General features: G+C 46.0%; 2 protein-coding genes across 3 annotated transcripts; one reads left to right on the top strand and one right to left on the bottom strand.

The window, feature by feature from the left end:
- Positions 1 to 66: 66 nt before the first annotated feature.
- Positions 67 to 9,410, bottom strand: virma (vir like m6A methyltransferase associated). The gene is made up of 27 exons (XM_085918012.1): positions 9,283 to 9,410; positions 8,813 to 8,925; positions 8,447 to 8,533; positions 7,761 to 7,809; positions 7,484 to 7,646; positions 7,282 to 7,410; positions 6,908 to 7,102; positions 6,095 to 6,828; positions 5,885 to 6,022; positions 5,490 to 5,716; positions 4,877 to 5,404; positions 4,630 to 4,784; positions 4,456 to 4,538; positions 4,086 to 4,179; positions 3,543 to 3,931; positions 3,314 to 3,469; positions 3,007 to 3,242; positions 2,691 to 2,940; positions 2,384 to 2,601; positions 2,167 to 2,299; positions 1,877 to 2,020; positions 1,646 to 1,800; positions 1,451 to 1,547; positions 1,198 to 1,364; positions 778 to 1,127; positions 521 to 667; positions 67 to 435 (listed from the first exon to the last, which is right to left on the bottom strand). Exons 1-27 carry the CDS (start codon positions 9,343 to 9,345, stop codon positions 218 to 220), a joined length of 5,418 nt encoding a protein of 1,805 aa, XP_085774138.1. The 5' UTR covers positions 9,346 to 9,410; the 3' UTR covers positions 67 to 217.
- Positions 9,411 to 10,087: 677 nt separating this feature from the next.
- esrp1 (epithelial splicing regulatory protein 1) lies at positions 10,088 to 17,410 on the top strand. 2 transcript variants are annotated; one of them, XM_085918917.1, is made up of 15 exons: positions 10,088 to 10,440; positions 10,922 to 11,080; positions 11,157 to 11,273; positions 11,741 to 11,849; positions 12,081 to 12,215; positions 12,311 to 12,365; positions 12,444 to 12,554; positions 12,626 to 12,758; positions 12,836 to 12,878; positions 12,964 to 13,283; positions 13,512 to 13,736; positions 13,861 to 14,113; positions 15,105 to 15,285; positions 15,636 to 15,765; positions 16,182 to 17,410. In XM_085918917.1, the coding sequence occupies exons 1-15, from the start codon at positions 10,309 to 10,311 to the stop codon at positions 16,317 to 16,319; spliced, it is 2,241 nt and encodes a 746-aa protein (XP_085775043.1). In that variant the 5' UTR covers positions 10,088 to 10,308; the 3' UTR covers positions 16,320 to 17,410. The 2 variants fall into 2 exon arrangements, with proteins under 2 accessions (XP_085775043.1, XP_085775044.1); XM_085918918.1 differs by having other exon boundaries at positions 10,089 to 10,440; positions 13,861 to 14,101.
- Positions 17,411 to 18,398: the final 988 nt, after the last annotated feature.

Genomic DNA, 18,398 nt, shown 5'->3' with positions numbered 1-18,398 from the left:
TGATGAATTCATTGCAGTTTCAGTTAGTGTGCACGACTTGACAACACATGAACATCGAAACAGAAATTCAATTCCTATGAACTTTATTCTCTGGTTACAACTCAATAACAAACAACACAAAGATCTCCACAGACACCATTCCATGGAGATAGCATTAAAACAAGTTGATTGGTCCGTTTGGAGCCGTGGCGGGCTATCAGTCAATGCCCAGGTGAATTTACCTGGTGAAGGAGCGCACGTGTCGGCCCCTGCCACCTCCGCTCCCTCCGCCGCCGCCGCTAAACTTGCTCACCTGGGAGCCCCTCCCTCCTCCACCACCACCTCCACCACCACCACCGACGTTACCGCCTCCGCCTCCTCCGCCGCTTAGCCACGAAAGCCCGGTGCCACCTCGGCCGCGTGGAGCCCGATCACGTGGAGCCAGGCGATACGCATCTGCAAAGAGGAGAGAGAGAAAAAAAAAAAAAATACGTTGAGAAATTCACACAGCGTACAGTTGTGTCTGCGTGCCATTTCTTACTTGCGGGAAGTTGTCGTGAGGGCAGAGGTCCTCGCGTGAAGTTGCTTTGCCCTCCGCGTGGCTCACTGTAAGTTCCTCTGTGAGTAACTGCGGGCACTTGCGCGCTCCACGAAGAACCTCGGCCTCCCTCCCTGCGAGGGTAGTTACCTGTGGACCCAAGAGGCTTTTATCGCCCTCTGTTGGACAAATTTGGATACTACAACAGAGATATAATATTTCAGAGGCACGTAAACAAATTTGCATTTGCTTGTGCTTACCGGCGAGTAGTACACTTTTAGGTTGTGGTGGAGTGAAAAAGCGAGTCTGATTATGGAAGGTGGCTCTGCCTCTGTTGCCAGTGAATAGTCCTCTGGTGGGCAGCTTGGGGGAACTTTTCAGAGGTCGCTTGGGAGGTAAAAGTCCAATTGGGGTGGTAATGTCTTTAAACTCAGCTGCCACAAAGTCATCCACGTGCATGCTGGGAGGACGGGAAGTATTCTGTTTGCGCTGGCGGAAGATGTCGTGCGGTCGGCAGAAGTTCTGTCCCAGGCCTCCTCGACCTCCTCGGCCGCGCGGAGCCGCCATGATGTGAGCTCTCTTTGCGGGTTCCACGTAGTCCGACTTACCGCTGAAGACACAATCATTCGGTTAATGGTATTTAAGTCAGGAACCGGGCCAGAAATTATTCTATACGCTACCTGGATGTAATAAATGTCTCGTGTTTGTGCCTTCCCAGTCGGAAGCCTTTTTGAGCCTTGGCGTGACCTGGCGAGGAGGGTTCGGACAAGAAGGAGCGTTCCAGCTCTGCTTTCAGGTCCAGTTCTGGACAACATTCCTGAGCCAAACCCACCAGATCCACCTTCACCTATGACAAGCATACACACCAACATGTTTGAGCCAAGGCACAAATATGTAAATAAATACATTTTTGAAAAATGATTGAGTCCCCACCATGTCTAGTTCAGTCTCTATATCATCAGTTTGGAAAGGAGAAAACCAAAGAGCCTTGAGTTGCTCATCGAGCGCTTCAGAAAGAATAAAAACAGTCCTATAGTTTTTTTTTTTTGAGAAAAAAAAAAGGAAGGATAAATTAAGTTAGGTCAGGGTTAGATTAAGTGGAATAAGCACATTGTTCCATTTCTTTACCTATGATTAAACTGAATGGCAAGAGTCTCGGGCGCTGGCAGAGTTGGCTCGATATCAACTGCAGGAGGTTCATCTACGGAAGCCTCCAGCGTTTGCCTCAGGACGGTCACGCTCTCCAACAGGGTCTCCAGTGAATCGTCCTCCTTACAAAGTTTCTGCAAGGAAACGCACAAACGCACACAAGCTCAAATACAAATGGACATCTGTTTTGTAGAAGTGCATTATATGTACCTTGATTTGTTTCTCCAAAATCTGAAGAGGATGCGAGTCAGATTTTTCCCACTGCAGGAGAGCCTTCATCTCAGATCCAGTCAGCAGCCGTGGAGACGGAACAAAGGATGACTCCTCAACGGGTGCCTGACCCTCCTCGTGACACTAGAATAATACACGGACTCAAAATAATTCATTTGCGTCTGGAAATTTCTTTTTGGGTGAAATTTTAGGATGCAAATATTCCCCAAAAGATGAATATGTCAAACATTTTGGTGGGAAAATGTATATAAAAAGTTGTCAAAATTCACCACTGGTTCCGTGTTGACGATCTGTCGGAGGAAGTCCAACAAAGCCGAGAGCAGGTCTGCCGAGTGTTTATTGAAGGGCACGATTAATCTCTTCAGAAGTGAGAAGACACCTGGACTATGTTTCTTCAGAGCTCTGAGAAATAGCACCATGTTTGAGAAAGTTTTAGAGAAACTGCATTAGAGGTTGAAGGAGACATTGTACGGCGCAGTTATTTACAATTTGAGATGGTAGAGTCCATAGTCGTGCTCTGTCAGGAATGTTAGAGTCCTGATACAGGTGAGAAGAAGCGGTGCGCTGGTCTCCCTATTTTCCAAAACCTCCATCAAGGAGTTGCAAATGGATGAGAGCATCTCTCGCCCCGGGAGCGCATTAGCCAGCTGTTCCACTTCTGACACGCAGCCTTCACCCACATGAGACATCACCAGAGAAATATCCTAGAGAAAAAAAATGGCATTACGTTTGAGATTGACATTCTTGTGGGTTCGCTACGAAACTCGATTAAGGCTCTGTCGACTTTGCTTACCTGGTCACACAGTGACTGTAACATCGTTCCCATGAGTTCGCTGCATTGCTGTTGCTGTAACGAGTGGTTGGTGGGAGGCACCAGGAGAGGCAGGAGCAAGGGGAAGAGATCTGCCATTTGTTCGTCTCCGGACACCGAGCCGGCGAGCAGGTGAAGCGTGGCGCATTTACAAGCTCTCTGCGAAGCCAGCGTGTCCGTCAAAGACAGCAGACGCAAGACTTGGGCCCAGCACGGCGTTTTCCCTTCCGCCCTGCAAAAAGGAATATTTTGCTGTCACTTCGCAGACTCATAGACCACGTCGATGTCCTTCACTCACGGCTGTAACTCCTCCGACAGCAACTCCAGTAAGGTCTTCATGATGAGTGTGGCGGTGGGAGAAGATAGGTCAGCCAGCTGAAGACACACTCTCCTGAGCATGGCCAAAAGAGGAGGGCAGCTGGTGGCGCAAACACACCGCAAAGCCTCCGAGAACACTTTCCACTGAGCCCGTATGTGCATACTCCACAGCTTCCTGGTGTTTAGGGCCACGGCGACGTCTTGGACCGACAACACCTGAGCGACCGAGATAAGCGTGTGAAAATGAAGAAGGGAGACGCAGAGCAGATTGTGGCGGGTTGACGTACCTGAGTGCTTTGCATCGGGAGGGGCAGCGGCAGGAGCTCGGACAACAGCGTGAGACCCGAGAAGAGCCCTTCGGGAGCCTTCAGCAATGATACTAAAACTTCTTTTAGCATCAATGACCATGTGTTGCTGGCCAGAGTCTCCTCTGTATGGGTCACCTTTGAGAAACACAGGTGAGTCACATGGCGCCTTTTAAAAGCGTCGACATTTATTTTTTTTCCTCTCACAAACCTCTTCGTTGACACCTTGCGTAAAAGTGAGGAGCACATCAACGATAAGAGCCTGCACTCTGGTTTCCTCCCCGTCCAGTCGTCCCGATGCGGGGATGGAACAAACGATCATGTGGAGCATGACCAACACGTTGGCTACGCGGGTGTCCCTGAACTGGAAGGCGCCGCCGCGGAGCAGCTCCGTCAGCATGGTCCGCAACAACCGCAGCGTGCTGGTGCAAACGTGGAGGATCATGCAGCGTTGCGGCGTGGGGCCCATGTTTCCGTGCAAGCGCCACGGCTGGAGCAGCGTTCCGCACAGCTTCTGCAGGACGCGCACGCACGTATCCAGACCCTCGCCGGAGAAGAGCTGAACGCAGGCAAGGCTCCACTTCAGGTCTCTTTGCTGACCTGGTGGAAAAAACATGGTGGACCAGGTGAGAAATTCATATGGGGCTGCTTTTTTTTTTTTTTTTAAGAAACAATTCACTGAATCTGTTCATGTTTGTGAAACCCCACAATTGGAGGAGATTAAATACTTTCACAAACTATTTAGATGATTTACCTCCAACAAGAGGGAGGGGGCAGGCAATGTGGCAGATGACCCTGAGAGCAGTGACCAATCCAGTTCCCTCGGGAGTCAAGACATTTTCCACATTCTGAAAACATGACACAGTACATATAAAAATGATAAAGGCCGCTATCACTTTGGAGCTACTGGCACAGGTACGCGCTTGAGCAGTCCAGACATGTCAGCAGTCTCTGGCATACCAATGGGATCATACAAGTACAACAGATGACTCTTGGGTTTGTTATTAGATGAGATGATTTATTTCAATATGTGCCCAGTTGCGTGTTTAGTCTAGTAGGTTATAAAACTGAACTGTTTTGAAAGATTCTAGTGCTGCTTTGAATTTGAAAGAGGAATTCTATACCTGTTTGACGTATTCTAGAAGCGGCGAGATGCTGCCAATCTCAAAGCGCACTTTTTCCAAAGGCTCCAGCCATTTGCTGAGTTCTGAAGAACAAAAAAAAATAAATCAATAAAAAAATCAGCATAATAATAATAGTGGAGATGCCAAGGCGAATTTCACATTTGTCATATTCACCCTGTAGTTTGGCATTGGCCTCATCGGTCTTGGCGATGGTGAGGAGTGGAGCGGCAAACTGTTCCATCATGCGAAGTTCATTTGAGCTTTGCGCCACCAGTAAGACGAGCATGCACGCATAGTTATACGTCACTGCTTTGCGAGTCTTGGCCTCACTTCAATAAATAAAAAAAATAATAATTCAGAAACAGATTAAAAAAAAAAAATGAAGGTTGAGTGATGCGGAACAAAGAGAAGAAGTTCTCACCCTTGTACTTCTTTGCTGTAGTGCTGCAATAGTATGACCAGACAGGACAAGTTGTTGTCCAAACTCAAAACGTGCGCCACAGCACTGCGGCCAGTCACCGTGAACGTCATCAGATAGAGTGAATGAAGCATGGCGAGGACTTCCGGATTGTCGCCTTCATCCAAGCCCACTCCCCCGTCTGCTCCTGAGGTCACGTGGCTCATGAGCTCCGAGACCCCCTGGAGAGCATGCAGGGCCTGCATGAGCCACACGCCGAAGCCTTCTTCGCCAAAAACGGGCCCGGTGAGAACGCCTTCTCCTGCCGTAAAGGCCGCCTCCTCCCCGTCGTTCTCGGCCACGGATGCGAGGAGGCGCAGGAGTAAGTTGGTGGGAGCGGGTTGGGCGAGAAGGAATAGCAGACCCGACTGGGTGAGCGACAGGAAGCGAAGGAGCTCTTTCACGGCTTGGGTGATGCCCAAGTGTCCAGACGCCGCGGCCGCAGAAAGCACCACCGATGTGCTCTCCAGGAAATGGCACGCGTGCAAGTATCTGGAGATGACGATTAAAGTTAACCTTGGAGGGCAGGACTGAATTTGAAAAGACACTTTGGAACCCAGTGCGCATAAATGTATACCTGTAGAGTGTTGGATATGGATCATCTCTCTCTTGAGGTCCAGTTATTCTCACGGAAGTTGGAAACGCTTTCCCTGGTGGCTGCACCATGCAGTGAGGGGCGGTTTCCAGCAGCTGATACAACTCCTCCAAAGCGCCCACCAAACGATCGAGCTCCGCTTCACTCACAGCGGACGAACTCAGGGCTGGCTCCTCCTCCATGGGGGTGTCAGCCTCCTCCATCTCCTCCTGAAATTATTATTTTTTTTGTCAATGAGACTTGCGTCATCAATTCATAAAAATAATCACGGTGAATGAACTCAATTCACTGACACGGATTCAATTATTTTGAATATATTCATGTTGTTCAACCAATTGAATTAAATGATCTACATGCGTGTGAGTGTTAGCGTGTACCTGCTGCGGCTCACTCCAAGCCGCCGCTGTACGCCGGAGGTCAAGCAGCACCTCATACATGTGGCTTTTTTGAAGAATGGCATTGCCAGCAGTTATGACCCTCACCGTTTCATCCTGCAAGAACAGCTGCACTAAACTCTGCGGAGGATAAGATTTGTAGCTTTACCCAATGTTTGAATGTTTCATTAGAATGAGAAAACTTTCACAAACCTGATAGCCACTCTTCTCGGACTCGCCGGGGTCGAGGAAAGCCTCGACCCCGACCGGAGAACTAATCAGGGCATCGAGTGCCCTGAGAAGACTCAATTTCAATGTAGAGGAGACATGGTCCTTATGGAGAAGGTCCAACAGCACGTCCATAGCCCCGTCGCGTAGCAGCGCCTTCAGGCCCTGCGGACACTCGGCTAGGTACGACGCTAGCTTAGCCCCGGCTTTCAGTTGCCTGAGGTTCAGAGCAATTGGTTGCGTGAGGGCAATCTCCATACTTAATCCTTGGATGCCCCACTGGGCTAAAAGATTGACAAGCTCTTCCTTGGCCACGCACTCGCCCTGTTTAACCAGGCACCCCAAGCCCTTGGCGAGAAGTCCTGACGCTTCTTCCAGGGCGGTAACCCAGCGGACATCTCGGTCTTCGCCGATGCTTCCTAACAGTTCTTTCAGCTGTGAAAAAGCATCGGTGTCCTCGCCGCCTGCTGCTTCCTCAGGGATGCTAGCGTCCTTGGGCTCCTCCACCCTGGGCTTCTCCAGCTGGGTGTCGAAGAGTGACTTGTACGGAGGGGTGAAGTAGACCAGTGGTCGGAGTTCTCGTTCATAGGGATCGAACTGGACTGGCGGAACGGATGCAAGGTCCTCGGGTGTGTAGTCCATGTCAAAGGAGGGCAGCTTAAAGGTGCCGTTGTCGAGGTCATCCTCATCGCTGGAAATCTGTTCGTAGCCGTCATCGCCTAGACGAAACACAAAGCAGATATATCTTTATGCAGTGGGCTGCATAACTGAATCAGCTACCTTCCTCCATCTCCTCACCCTCATCGTCGTCTTCTTCCTCGTCCTCCGGAACGCTCCCCTCCGTCTGCATGTCCTCTTCCTCCTCCTGCCCCTCCTCTTCGTCCTCGCCCTCGTCTTGCTCAGCGTCGGAGTACGCTTCGTCGGCGGCCAGCGACCGTTCGGGCGACACGGCCTCCAGGTAGTCCTCGCGCGGCTCGTCTTTGACTAGGCCCACTGTTGACATTGCAGTCGAAAAGACGTTTAGTGAAACAAATATTTAATTTTCAAGAAGTATACTGTAAAAACCCGTCAAAATTAATTTGCTTGAAAAAAAAAAAAATCTGCCAACAATGAACCAAAACAATCCAGGGGAACACTGACTGTACCAACAAGAAGGAAGTCACGCTACTCACTGCTCGGTCCCGGAACTTGGACCTGCTCCTCGTCGTCATCATCAGGGGGTGGCGGCCCAGGTGGAGTGCGAGGCCCTCGGGGTCCTGGTCTGGGTGGGCTGCCGTTGTATTGGTCATCTTTTTCCCACTCTGTGTAGTAAAATATTGTAAGGGCTAATCTACTAAATGATGCTTCTTGGATTTTCTTATGAATGTTGGCCACCTTGCTTGACAAGTCTTTTGGGCCCGCACGGCTGTGTAGGCGGCGGGGGAGGTGGCGGCGGCGATGAGCCTTGCTCGTGTCCATGCGGACGCTCCGCTGTCCCGTACACAGCCAAGGTCAGGGTGGTGTACCAGCCACGCAGCACCAGGCCATCTGTGTTGATCTTCATACATGTACAAATGATATGTTTAACAGCTTTGATTAGACTTTTTTTTTTTTAAGAAGACACTATTAATCCTGGCCTAGATATTTTAAAAATCATTCAATTAGGGCTCACCTTTCCACTGGGCCTGAAGACAATTGACTTGTTCTCGTCATATTCCAGACTGAGGACAGAAAGCAAGACAGTGTTAATCCAATAATTTGCTAAAGTAACTTTCATAAAAAAACAAGAACGTGTTAATAGTAACAACTTGTGTAGAACACCAACATGATAGGATGTTTATTACAACAGTTTTCAGTACCCAACACCCCCCCCCCCATTTAAGTGGTTAAACATAAGTGAAATGAATAATAAACAAAACTGATACGTGTCATAGTTTCACGTTAAAAAAACTCAAATCGAGACTCATTCAAACTCTGGTGCTACTCCATTCACAATCCTTTGTTTATGAGTATTATGAGATTAAAAATAGACATTTAGTGTGCATCCTGGGACCACTGATGACTGTTACGTCTTTCTTAACTACAGCAAGGGTGGGGTTGAGTTTCTGGTGAGACCAGTTAGCCAAAACAAGAACAAAGAAGCTTGAATATGGGTGGGTACACGCACGCAAACCACTGGCCTCTGAGAACTGGGTTTGGATGCTACTGTGACTGGTTTTACAGGTCAGACAGACACGTGTATCTTAAAGCACTTTGGAGATCAAGCCAGGAGCTACAAACTTGAAAGAGGAGAGTGTCTCAAGGGTACATAAACAAAACAAGATGAGGGTGGTTTATGGGGGCTAATAATTTCCTCACCTGCCAAGTCTGTTGAAGGTTGGGCTGTTGGGTTTGGGGACATTATTAAAGAACAGCTCAAGCTGGAATGCATGAGGGGATGTCTCTCTGGAAAGCAAAATACACAGTTGTTAAAAAGAATACTATCTTTCATGTGTCCTCAAAACAAGCGACCCGCCGCCAAGATACACTGGGACACCAAGATAAACAAATGTCCAATCTCTCTCAAAAACATTTGTCCGTCTACTGTTCTTGACAAGATCTCTGGTAAAAATAGTTAAGATATAAACAGACCTAATATGTAAAGAGAGGAAACAGAAGCGAGAAGTTTGTAAATCAAGAATTAGCTCGGATGTGTTGATGATAATTTGTTATGACACTGCTTACCCGCATGCTCTGCTGTCAGGTAAGTTGCTATGTGCTTTAATTCCGGGAGGAATGACACGGACTTCTGTGATCAGCACCACACAAGGGAAGCGCACCACATCCACATTGGTAAACTGCGTATGAATGGACAGAGAAACGTGGTGGTAAATGTAAACTAGTACATGCACAACAAACAGGCCAGCGCGAACCGCTAAGATAAGGAAGCACAGCCAAGGGAGCACTTTCCATCTATTTGCAAAAAAAAACATACAGAGACCGTGCATAAAATACATTAAAAACAGAATAATTACGTGTATAAATTTGATTCAATGAGTTAATTATCGTCATGTTTACCATGGATAAGATGCTAACATTAGCATGCTAGCCTCAGAGTTTACGCCTGGCTATGCAAGAACACCAGAAAAGAAACAATACAGGTATAAAATACAGATATTTTTTCGTCTAAATTGGAATGGTTTAGAATTCATTACCTCGGCGCTTTGGTGTTTAAACGTATCTAGAAAAAGAAGCTCAGTTGAAGAATCCCCCGCCATTGCTTTCGGTTACCACTGGCTGCGGGGTCAACTTCCGCCTTCATTCACTACTTCCGGGGCACAACTGCCACCTGTATCTTGATATAAACTAAAAATGGAAAATAATGTAGCATATTTAAAAAAAAAGAACGTTATTTTTTATATTAAATGCCAGCGTAAATTCCATCCATTCAAATTTAGTAATGTTGAAATCAGCATTATTGTACAAATAGGTCCAACAGTAGTGTACATTATTAATTTATTACTACATTCAACAAAAGCCGAAAATATTAAACACTAGGCAGATTAATTATAATTTAAATAATTATATATGAAAATGGATGCATGGACGGATGATTTTGAATGACGATGAACTATTGTTTTATTATTAAATCTTAACTTTAAAAATGTTCTTGAACTTTTATTTTTTCAATGATAGACTAACTAAATAAAATTGAATTGATTATGAATAACAAAATAAAAATACCAAGCCCATTTCTTTACATATAATACAAAAAAATACTAAGATACAGTGACTAATTTAAAACGTTAATAAATGTCTATTTAATTACGATTACATTGTTTTGGACAAAGTAAAACTCATATTAGTATCATGACCTAGTTTCTATTAATAATATTCATGTTATTTTGTGAATAACCTAGCCGATATTAAAAAGGAAAACATTTTGTGTCGTCGTCTGCCACGTCACTGTAGTAGGGAGGGAGGCGGCAGGTAAAAACGTCACGTGATCGACACAGGTAGTCGCTTGACTACAAAAACGAAGTTCGGCCATTGCTTCGCGATGGTGGCTTCGGAAGGGCTTCACATGAAATAATCCAAATAAACAAATCAACCACGCCGACGAAGTCGGGAGGATACACGGAGGTCACGTTTTTTTGCACCCAAGTGTCAAAGGTGTTTGTTCCCATTTGAACTAATAGTGGAGCTCGCTTTAGTATTGATTGACTTTCGACGGTCCTCGAATGACGGCGCAGGTAGATTATTTGGTGGTGCTGTGCGCCGCCACATCTGGCGCCAGCGGGGAGCTGCTTGGCTCAGACGAGAAGGAGTTAGCGAGGCTGATATGGCAGCAGGTGGATGTCAACAACAAAAAGGTAAACATTCAAAGCCTCTATCATATTTCTGCGCTATATGCTTGGAAATAAAATTCAACTGGATTCTAATGGCTTCCATTTTTAATTCGTATTAGATGGAAGACTTGCTCATGAGATGTCCAATAATGAATATTTTCAGTTGAAATACATTTGTCTTACTCTTATGTAATAACAGTGTCGTAATAGTATATTTAACAATTCAGTCTTTACGGATTACCCGTGACCGGCATGCTTGAGTATTTAGTGACGTCGACGCAACTATTATCGAGTCTGAATTTCCTTTCTGAATATATGTGAAAAGTTTATAAGTATTGTTTCAATGACATCATTCGATCTTTACTATTGTGAGACGAGGGAAAGCCAATTTGCAGTCCGATACGAGAGTCATTTCATTCAATCTAAAATGTGATCATTTTGCAACCGTATGAAACTTTGCATTGCTTTGTTTCACCATCAACGTGGTTTTCATGTTTTTGTCAAGTTGGGCAAGGTGAACGAGCTGCTGATTAAGCCTGAAGTGTCCGAATTGACGGATGAAGATAAGGAAGGGGATGTGGTGGAGGAGCACGTGGATGAAGAAAAAATATCCGGTGCAGATTGTATATTAACAGCCAAGAGCCTGGAGACGGCTTTAAATACGGTAATATTTACTACGGCGGACGCCATTAGTCGTTTTCCACGCTAGAATTCATTTCTTTTTTCAAAACGCTCCGCAGTTTCATCTTCAGCTGACGAACGAGGTGAACAGCGCAGGTGCGGGCACGTCAGTGTGTTTGTGTACCGACGGGCAGCACCACATCCGTCAAGTCATTCACCCCGAGGCCGCCAGCAAGGTGAGCGGGCTGGGTAGGTGAACGCCCCACAGCCAGGGCGGATGCTCAGTCGCTCACTCCTTTGGGCAGGAAAGTTTTTTTTTTCCCCCAGCACAGACACACACGAAGCCGCAAATCGTTGCGTTGCGGTTTTCCTGCTTGAAGTTGCTCAGCGCAGACGTACTTAAGATGACTTGACGACAGCAACACACCCATGCGCATACCGCATTTTAACACCACTTTTTCCCACAAATTAAAAAAAAAACAAAAAAAACAGAAGCCGGTTGAGGTGCCGACAGTTTATGTCATCCAACTCAACTAATCGCTACTGACACCATTGCTAATTTTTTCACTCCGATACTCAATGGGAGAAAAAAAAAAACGCAGAGTTTTTATTACTAAAAGTACCAGTCTGTAATATGAAATGTGAAGCGTACTAATATTTTTATAAACAAGTTATAACAAGGCTGATGTCTTTCCCCATCCAGAACATCCTGGTCCCAGATTGTTTCTACTCCTTCTTTGACCTCTGTAAAGAATTCAAAACGCACTTCCCCTCTGACCTCAGCACTTTGGACGTCTACACCATGGTGGAGTGTATCCTTTTCTAATTTGTTGTTCTTTGGCCATTGCTTATGGCTACCGACGAGCCAATGTGAGTTTGAGTCGGGAATTTAAATTCTGAAATGTAAATGACCTTGTGGAACACCTCGTTAAAAGTGTATTTAACTAGCAGGCGCACACACACACGCAGGAAGAGGAAAAAAACTTCTGCCTCCTCTCGCCGTTTCTCACGAGATTATTTTTCTTAACTGACATCATGTTCAGCTTTAAGCATACCTATGGAATCACCTGCTACGCTGGGAATGCTGGATCCATCGCTCCCGTTGCCTCCTGAAGTAGCCGTGCAGCAAGTCCGGATGATGGCCCAAATAGTCCTTAGTCTGCTTTCTGAGCCACTACGTGAGTAGCACACAATGAAAGAAAAAAAAACTTCAGATATTGGTTTTATGATTTCCTTTTTTTTTTTTTTATCACCGTGACTTTTTTAATCGCAGTTCATACATTCTCAAACCCGGAAAGAGTTAATGAGAAGTTTGAGACGGGTACGTGGTAAGTCATTTTCTATTCTTCATTTTGATAGACTTCCTTTTGAAGCTCAAGCACTTAACCTTGAGCGTTTGTTTGCAGCAGTAAAATGGAGAAAGTGAGTGACAGCACAATAATCCGAGCCAGAGGGTTACCATGGCAATCCTCCGACCAAGACATTGCCCGTTTCTTCAGCGGACTCAATATTGCCAAGTGAGTGCGTCACCGTGAATTGAAGAAAAGCCCAAAACGTGTCTGACGGGATCTTGCGTGGTGTCGCGCAGAGGCGGGGCCGCGCTGTGCCTCAACGCTCAGGGGAGGAGGAACGGCGAAGCCCTCGTTCGTTTCGTCAGCGAAGAACATCGAGACCTGGCGCTGCAAAGACACAAACATCATATGGGCAACAGATACATTGAGGTCATTTAAAAAAAAAAAAAAAAACTTCACCTACCTCTCGTCATATCATTTTATAACGGACCGTCTTTTCATTGCAGGTTTACAAAGCAACTGGAGAAGACTTCCTGAAGATAGCAGGAGGTGAGACTAACAATCAACGGACCTCACATATCGGTCAACGGAGATGACCGATTGGACAATCATCCAACTTGCGTCTCCGTGCCAGGTACCTCCAACGAAGTGGCCATCTTCTTATCCCGCGAGGACCAAATCATCGTGAGGATGCGAGGCCTTCCCTTCACGGCCACGCACGAACAGGTGCTGGCTTTCTTCTCGCCAGAAGACGGACTCAAAGACACGTGTCCCGTCAGCGGAGGGAGGGACGGCATTCTATTCGTGCGCTACCCGGACGGCCGACCCACCGGCGACGCTTTTGTGCTGTTCGCCTGCGATGAACATGCCCAGTGTGCGCTCAGGAAACACAAGGAGATCCTTGGGAGGAGATATATTGAGTTATTCAAGAGTACTGCAGCAGAAGTCCAGCAGGTACTTTGAAATGAGCAGATCCTGGATATAGGAGTGTGATGCCCTCCCCCCCTCCTTAATTATTTGCTAAAAGCACTAAAGTAGGCTGGGTTTGTTTACTTTTACACAGTAACTGTAGTAAGTTCTCCTTTGTCCTCTTGTTCATTCAGTCTTGAGTTTTTATTGACTTCCAGATAAGTCGTTTTTTTTTTTTTTCCCGGCAGTCAAAAATCCCGTTTTGTGCTCTAGGTGCTGAACCGCTATTCGTCGGCGCCGCTGATCTCCGTAGCCCCCGCCCCTTTGCTATCAGTGTTGCCCGCAATGTCTCTCCTACCTTCTCCCATCATCGTGAGGGACTGCCTGAGACTTCGGGGTTTACCCTACTCGGCCAGCATCGAAGATATCCTCACCTTCTTGGGCGATTTCACCAACGATATCCGACCGCATGGCGTTCACATGGTCCTCAATCAGCAGGTACGGGCGAGCTCGTTGAACATTTCTGAAACAGGAAAAGAAGCTAAATATAGATCATTGGGTTAAAGAGAGAGGGGGGAGGGGTTGGAGTTCCGGATTCTAATTGGAATTTTTAAATTTTCAGGGTCGCCCATCCGGCGACTGCTTTATCCAGATGACGTCGGCGGAGCGAGCGCTTTCGGCCTCGCAGCAACTCCACAAACACGTGATGTGCTCCCAGCACGGCCCCAACAGCCGCTACGTGGAGGTGTTCCCCTGCAGCGCCGAGGAAATGGGCCTGGTGCTGATGGGAGGCTCGCTCTCGCACACGCACACACACACACACAACCGGAACAGGAGTGGGACGGGGCTCAGCCCGCCGCCATGTAAGTCCAGACGTAAGTGCTGCTGGGAGCTGGGGGTGCTTCGGGCCTTGCGGGGGTAGGTGGGCTCCTGCCGTTTGGGGATGGGCAGGGTTGCTGGGTTTTTTTGCCAATCTAGACCTCTGGACTGGACATACTGGTCCGACCAGGAGATTCACAACTGTGTGTTTGTGTGTGTGTTGTGCCTCTTGATGATTTAGTGTGATTAATAGTGCATGCCCAAATGTTACTCTTTCAATTTGGACCCGAATCAAAATTCACACCAGACGCATGTTTGTTCCGTTCCACTTTCACTTTTTGTTCCTAGCAATGCTTAATGAGGGTTGCATGAAAAAAAAATTTAGGAGGGGTCAAATGCGGCTTGCATTTTAAATCCCCCGTCTTACCAGTTAGTCTTGGTTTGCGGAGAAAGGTGGCACACCTATCGCGCTCGCCTCATTAAGTCACGAAAAAAAGGAGGGCGGAGCTTAACACGACAGGCGATGGAAATGAGATGACTTTTAAAAAGCCTTTCACTCCCATTTATTATGATAAGTTAATGATCACAAACACATCGCAAACTGGAGACAGAATTGAGGTCATGTTGGGACAAGTCTTAACTTTTATGACTCGCAATAAAATCCCAAATCGTGAGTTCCTGTTCTATATAGACAAATATAATACCTGGGGGGCTAAATACCAATTTCGGGAAAGGATTCAAATCAATACAAGTTTTCTTTCTTTTTATTTCTCATTTAATTAGTGTGGTTAGAAATGTTTGCTTGATTTGGGGAAAGTAGAGCACAATTCCAAGGAGGCTGATGATTGCAAACCACGATCACCCACTTCACCTTTCCACCAATTAAGAAAAAAAAAGCTCTTCATATTGACAACAACATTGTGTCCAGTGAAGTGAATGTGATCATTGTTTGCAAGCGTGCATGAGCGCATCTCCTCCACGGCACAATCACGTCTTTTGTGTCAGCGGGCTTCAAGCCGCCTTTTGTCTCTGTCGTCCCTGCTCCAGGTTTATCTCCGCCGTCCTACTCCTTCACCCCCAATCCGCCCATCCTAACCAGCGAGGCCGCCGCCGCGCTCTACCCGCCGCTCGGTCAGGTGTTGCTAGGTCCTCGCCCCCTCCTCCCGGGGCATGCCTACTACCCGTCCACGGCGCAGCTATACATGAACTACGCGGCCTACTATCCCAGGTAAGGTTAATCCAAATAAAACCGATTTTTACTTTTCTACAAATCCCAAATCGTCCCAGTTATGGACGCCTTTGGTACTTACCGCAGTTACATAAAGATATATTTATATTTTCCCCCGAAAAGCAACATTAATTATTTAAGGCCTCGCTCCACCTTGTCAAAGGCAAGGAGTGCCGTCTGTTTTTTTCGGGTGTGACCTCGGGCAAAGGTAACTAATAACTCAACTTTATGGTATCGGAACCCGCTCGACTTGGGCGACAAGTGAGGTTTTGCGCTACCGCTGTTTAGCTAATAAACACACACTTTCAAATGTACAGATAACAACCTTTTTTTTTTTTTTCCTCCCACAGCCCACCTGGCTCTCCTACTGTGGGTTTCTTCCCCTCCCCCTCCGTCCTCTCCTCCCCCGGGGGGTTGATGCGCATGCCGGGTCTGACCTACAACAGCAAAGACCTGATTAACGCAGTGCAGGGCTATCAGGTAAATAAAAAGCTTCACAAATAGGAATCTCCTTGTGTGGAAGGGCGTGTGTTGTCAGACAGGCCGCGTTGGCCCGGAGGCTGGCAAACTCGTTTATCCTGTCTCCGTCTGCTTGCTTCGACTTGTAGCCGTGGAGTTTTTGTCAGCGTCGAATGCAGATAAGCAGAAATGTGCTTAATACACTAAAAGCTGGTGTATTTATTTTCGGGCTTTGCGTGGCCTTTTGTAGAATGATCCTACCGGTGTCGATTCATCCCGTCACTCACGTTTGTGCAACTCAAGACGCGATATTTAAAAAGTCGTGAGTGAAAGGGGAGCCATTTGTCATTTCGAAATAAAGCTTAACATTGATATAGTCACATATATATATATATAAAATCATGAATTTATGACATTTCTCATGTGTGTGGCTCCAGACTGCCGTGGAGCCGGTCTCCGTCCTAAACAGCAGCCTGATGGGTCAAGCGGGTAACGGCGAGCCTCCCGTGGTGTCCCTCCCAACTTTGATGAGCAAACCTTCCGGACACTATCTGGACCTGAGCCAGCTGCTCTAAGCCGCAACCACGTATTAGTTTTTTTTTTTTTTCAAGTAGTTTTATTTATATCTTCCAAAAACAGCCACTATTATATTTTATACTACGTATGGCTTTGGCCCCCAAAAAATAATAAAAAAAAATCATCTTTTATTGCACAATGTGTATCTTTTACAAAAGCTTTGTAGATTTTTTTTTTTTTTGTGTTACATTATTTGAATAATCACTATTATATATTTGCTAGCCAAAGTAGTAAAAAAAAAAAGCCTTTGTAGCAAGAGAGCTCAATGTTTCAACGTTCTCTGTGAAGAGAGACAATGTGTGTGTGTGTGTGCGCGTGTGTGTCTCGAATGAACGACGTGTTATGTTTTGACAAAGCAGCATTTGGGCCACACTGAAAATGATGATTATTTTTTTTTCAATTTTCAATCTGGCCCTCCCACTCCTTCCAGCCCATGTTTTGATAGCTCATCTGTTTCTGATCCACTTGATACGTTTTACTCCACCTCCACTACACATTGTATTGGATTTGGACGTTTAAGTGAGTGCATGAAGAACAGTTAACAATCAAACCTTCCGATGTTTACACAAGGGGCCGATACCGATGCACTGCTAATCAATACTTATTCTAACGGCACAAAAATATGTTTTGAATGCCGGCTTATGTTATGTTACACTGCGAGTTGCTCCGAAGCTTCATTCATGCTGAGAACTAGATTGGGCTAACTCCATTTCTGCAAAATATGCATTTTCGCCATTCATTTCTGCACTTATCTTGAAAAATGACCAAAAAAGGGAGCTAACCCATTCTTGTTCTCAATGACTCATGTGCCTACATATATATTTACATTTGTTGCCAATGTTCTTGTGCCTTTTGTTGGAGATTAAAGCAGAGCTCCAGTTGTTTGTAACCTTAGCGAATAATGGACTCTCGTCACGATCTCATTTTACGGAGCAAAATCTTATGAGACATTTCTCCAACCAAAGGCTGCTAAATAAACAACAAACCTTAGATGCCCATCCAATCCATTTACATTGTGAACTTATTTGTTTTGTGTATGTAGCAGGACTGGAAGGTCCTGCTGAAAAATAAACGTATTATGACATTTGCACCATTTGCCTTGTTTTGTGTTTAAGAAAGGATGACAACACAAGAGGCCCCCGAGGCCAGAGTGGGAACTCCCTCACATGGTCCACGGTGATGACACATATTCTAGTGGTGTCTCTTTTTTCCGACAGAGAGGAAGAATAGGGGAAGAAAGAAGGAAAGCAGACAAAAAAGCATGTCACAACCCCTCCGGGCAGATTTACTATTGTTGTAATCGAATATTAGCGTGCACCCCACTCTGCCTGCTTGAAACTCTCATGCTGACTCTTCCACTTATCTCCACTGCCATCGATAACCAAAAGAAATTGATTGACATATTGGATCTTTCAAGATCAATTTTTTTTTTCAACAGGTGTCCTCATGGATGGCTGTTGGCTCGTAATGCAAAGTACATAAGGAAACACCATTCTTTAGTAAACCGCATCTATTCATCACAAAACAGCAATTAGGGTGTGAGTCAATGCTTGATATACCTGACATACAGGTGTGTGTGGGAGGGGGGGCTGCTAAATCAGTTGATTTTTTTTTTTTTTTTAATAAGGGCAGCATTCCCTTGCAGGGCGGGTAGGACACACACACACACACACACACACACACACACACACACACACACACACACACACACACACACACACACACACACACACACACACACACAAAGATGCAAGCATGCAGGGCGAGGCTGATCCACATTCCCATGTGACACAAAACACAGACTCCTACTCTCTTTTTAAAAAAGATGATGACGTGTCTTTTGTTTGGTGCACCCTGATGAGCTGTGACGTGAATGACTGCACATGTATGCTATATGACAATATGTATGATAATATTCAATTGGTTCCAAATATATTTATTTTGTAATATTTTTTTTCTTCCAAATGCTTTTTAACACAAGCTTATTGCGGAATATATCTTATTCAACTAAATTGAGCAAGGCATTGCACATTTGCATTTTATGGGAGCAGTGATACTCACTTTGTAACTTTCGCTTG

The sequence above is a fragment of the Syngnathus leptorhynchus genome, chromosome 8 (assembly GCF_054491065.1).
Source record: "Syngnathus leptorhynchus isolate UIUO chromosome 8, UIUO_Slep, whole genome shotgun sequence".
Taxonomy (NCBI): domain Eukaryota; kingdom Metazoa; phylum Chordata; class Actinopteri; order Syngnathiformes; family Syngnathidae; genus Syngnathus; species Syngnathus leptorhynchus.
This window is presented reverse-complemented; position numbering and strand designations above follow the sequence as displayed.

Excerpts from the sequence above, each read along its gene's own strand:
- virma (XM_085918012.1), bottom strand. The coding sequence starts at position 9,345 with ATGGCGGGGGATTCTTCAACTGAGCTTCTTTTTCTAGATACGTTTAAA. Across the intron at positions 7,810-8,446 it reads ACCTTCAACAGACTTGGCAG|TCTGGAATATGACGAGAACA; the intron begins GTGAGGAAATTA and ends TTCTGTCCTCAG. Across the intron at positions 5,717-5,884 it reads CTTGGAGTGAGCCGCAGCAG|GAGGAGATGGAGGAGGCTGA; the intron begins GTACACGCTAAC and ends TAATAATTTCAG.
- esrp1 (XM_085918917.1), top strand. The coding sequence starts at position 10,309 with ATGACGGCGCAGGTAGATTATTTGGTGGTGCTGTGCGCCGCCACATCT. Across the intron at positions 12,555-12,625 it reads AGCGGACTCAATATTGCCAA|AGGCGGGGCCGCGCTGTGCC; the intron begins GTGAGTGCGTCA and ends GGTGTCGCGCAG. Across the intron at positions 12,879-12,963 it reads CTTCCTGAAGATAGCAGGAG|GTACCTCCAACGAAGTGGCC; the intron begins GTGAGACTAACA and ends TCTCCGTGCCAG.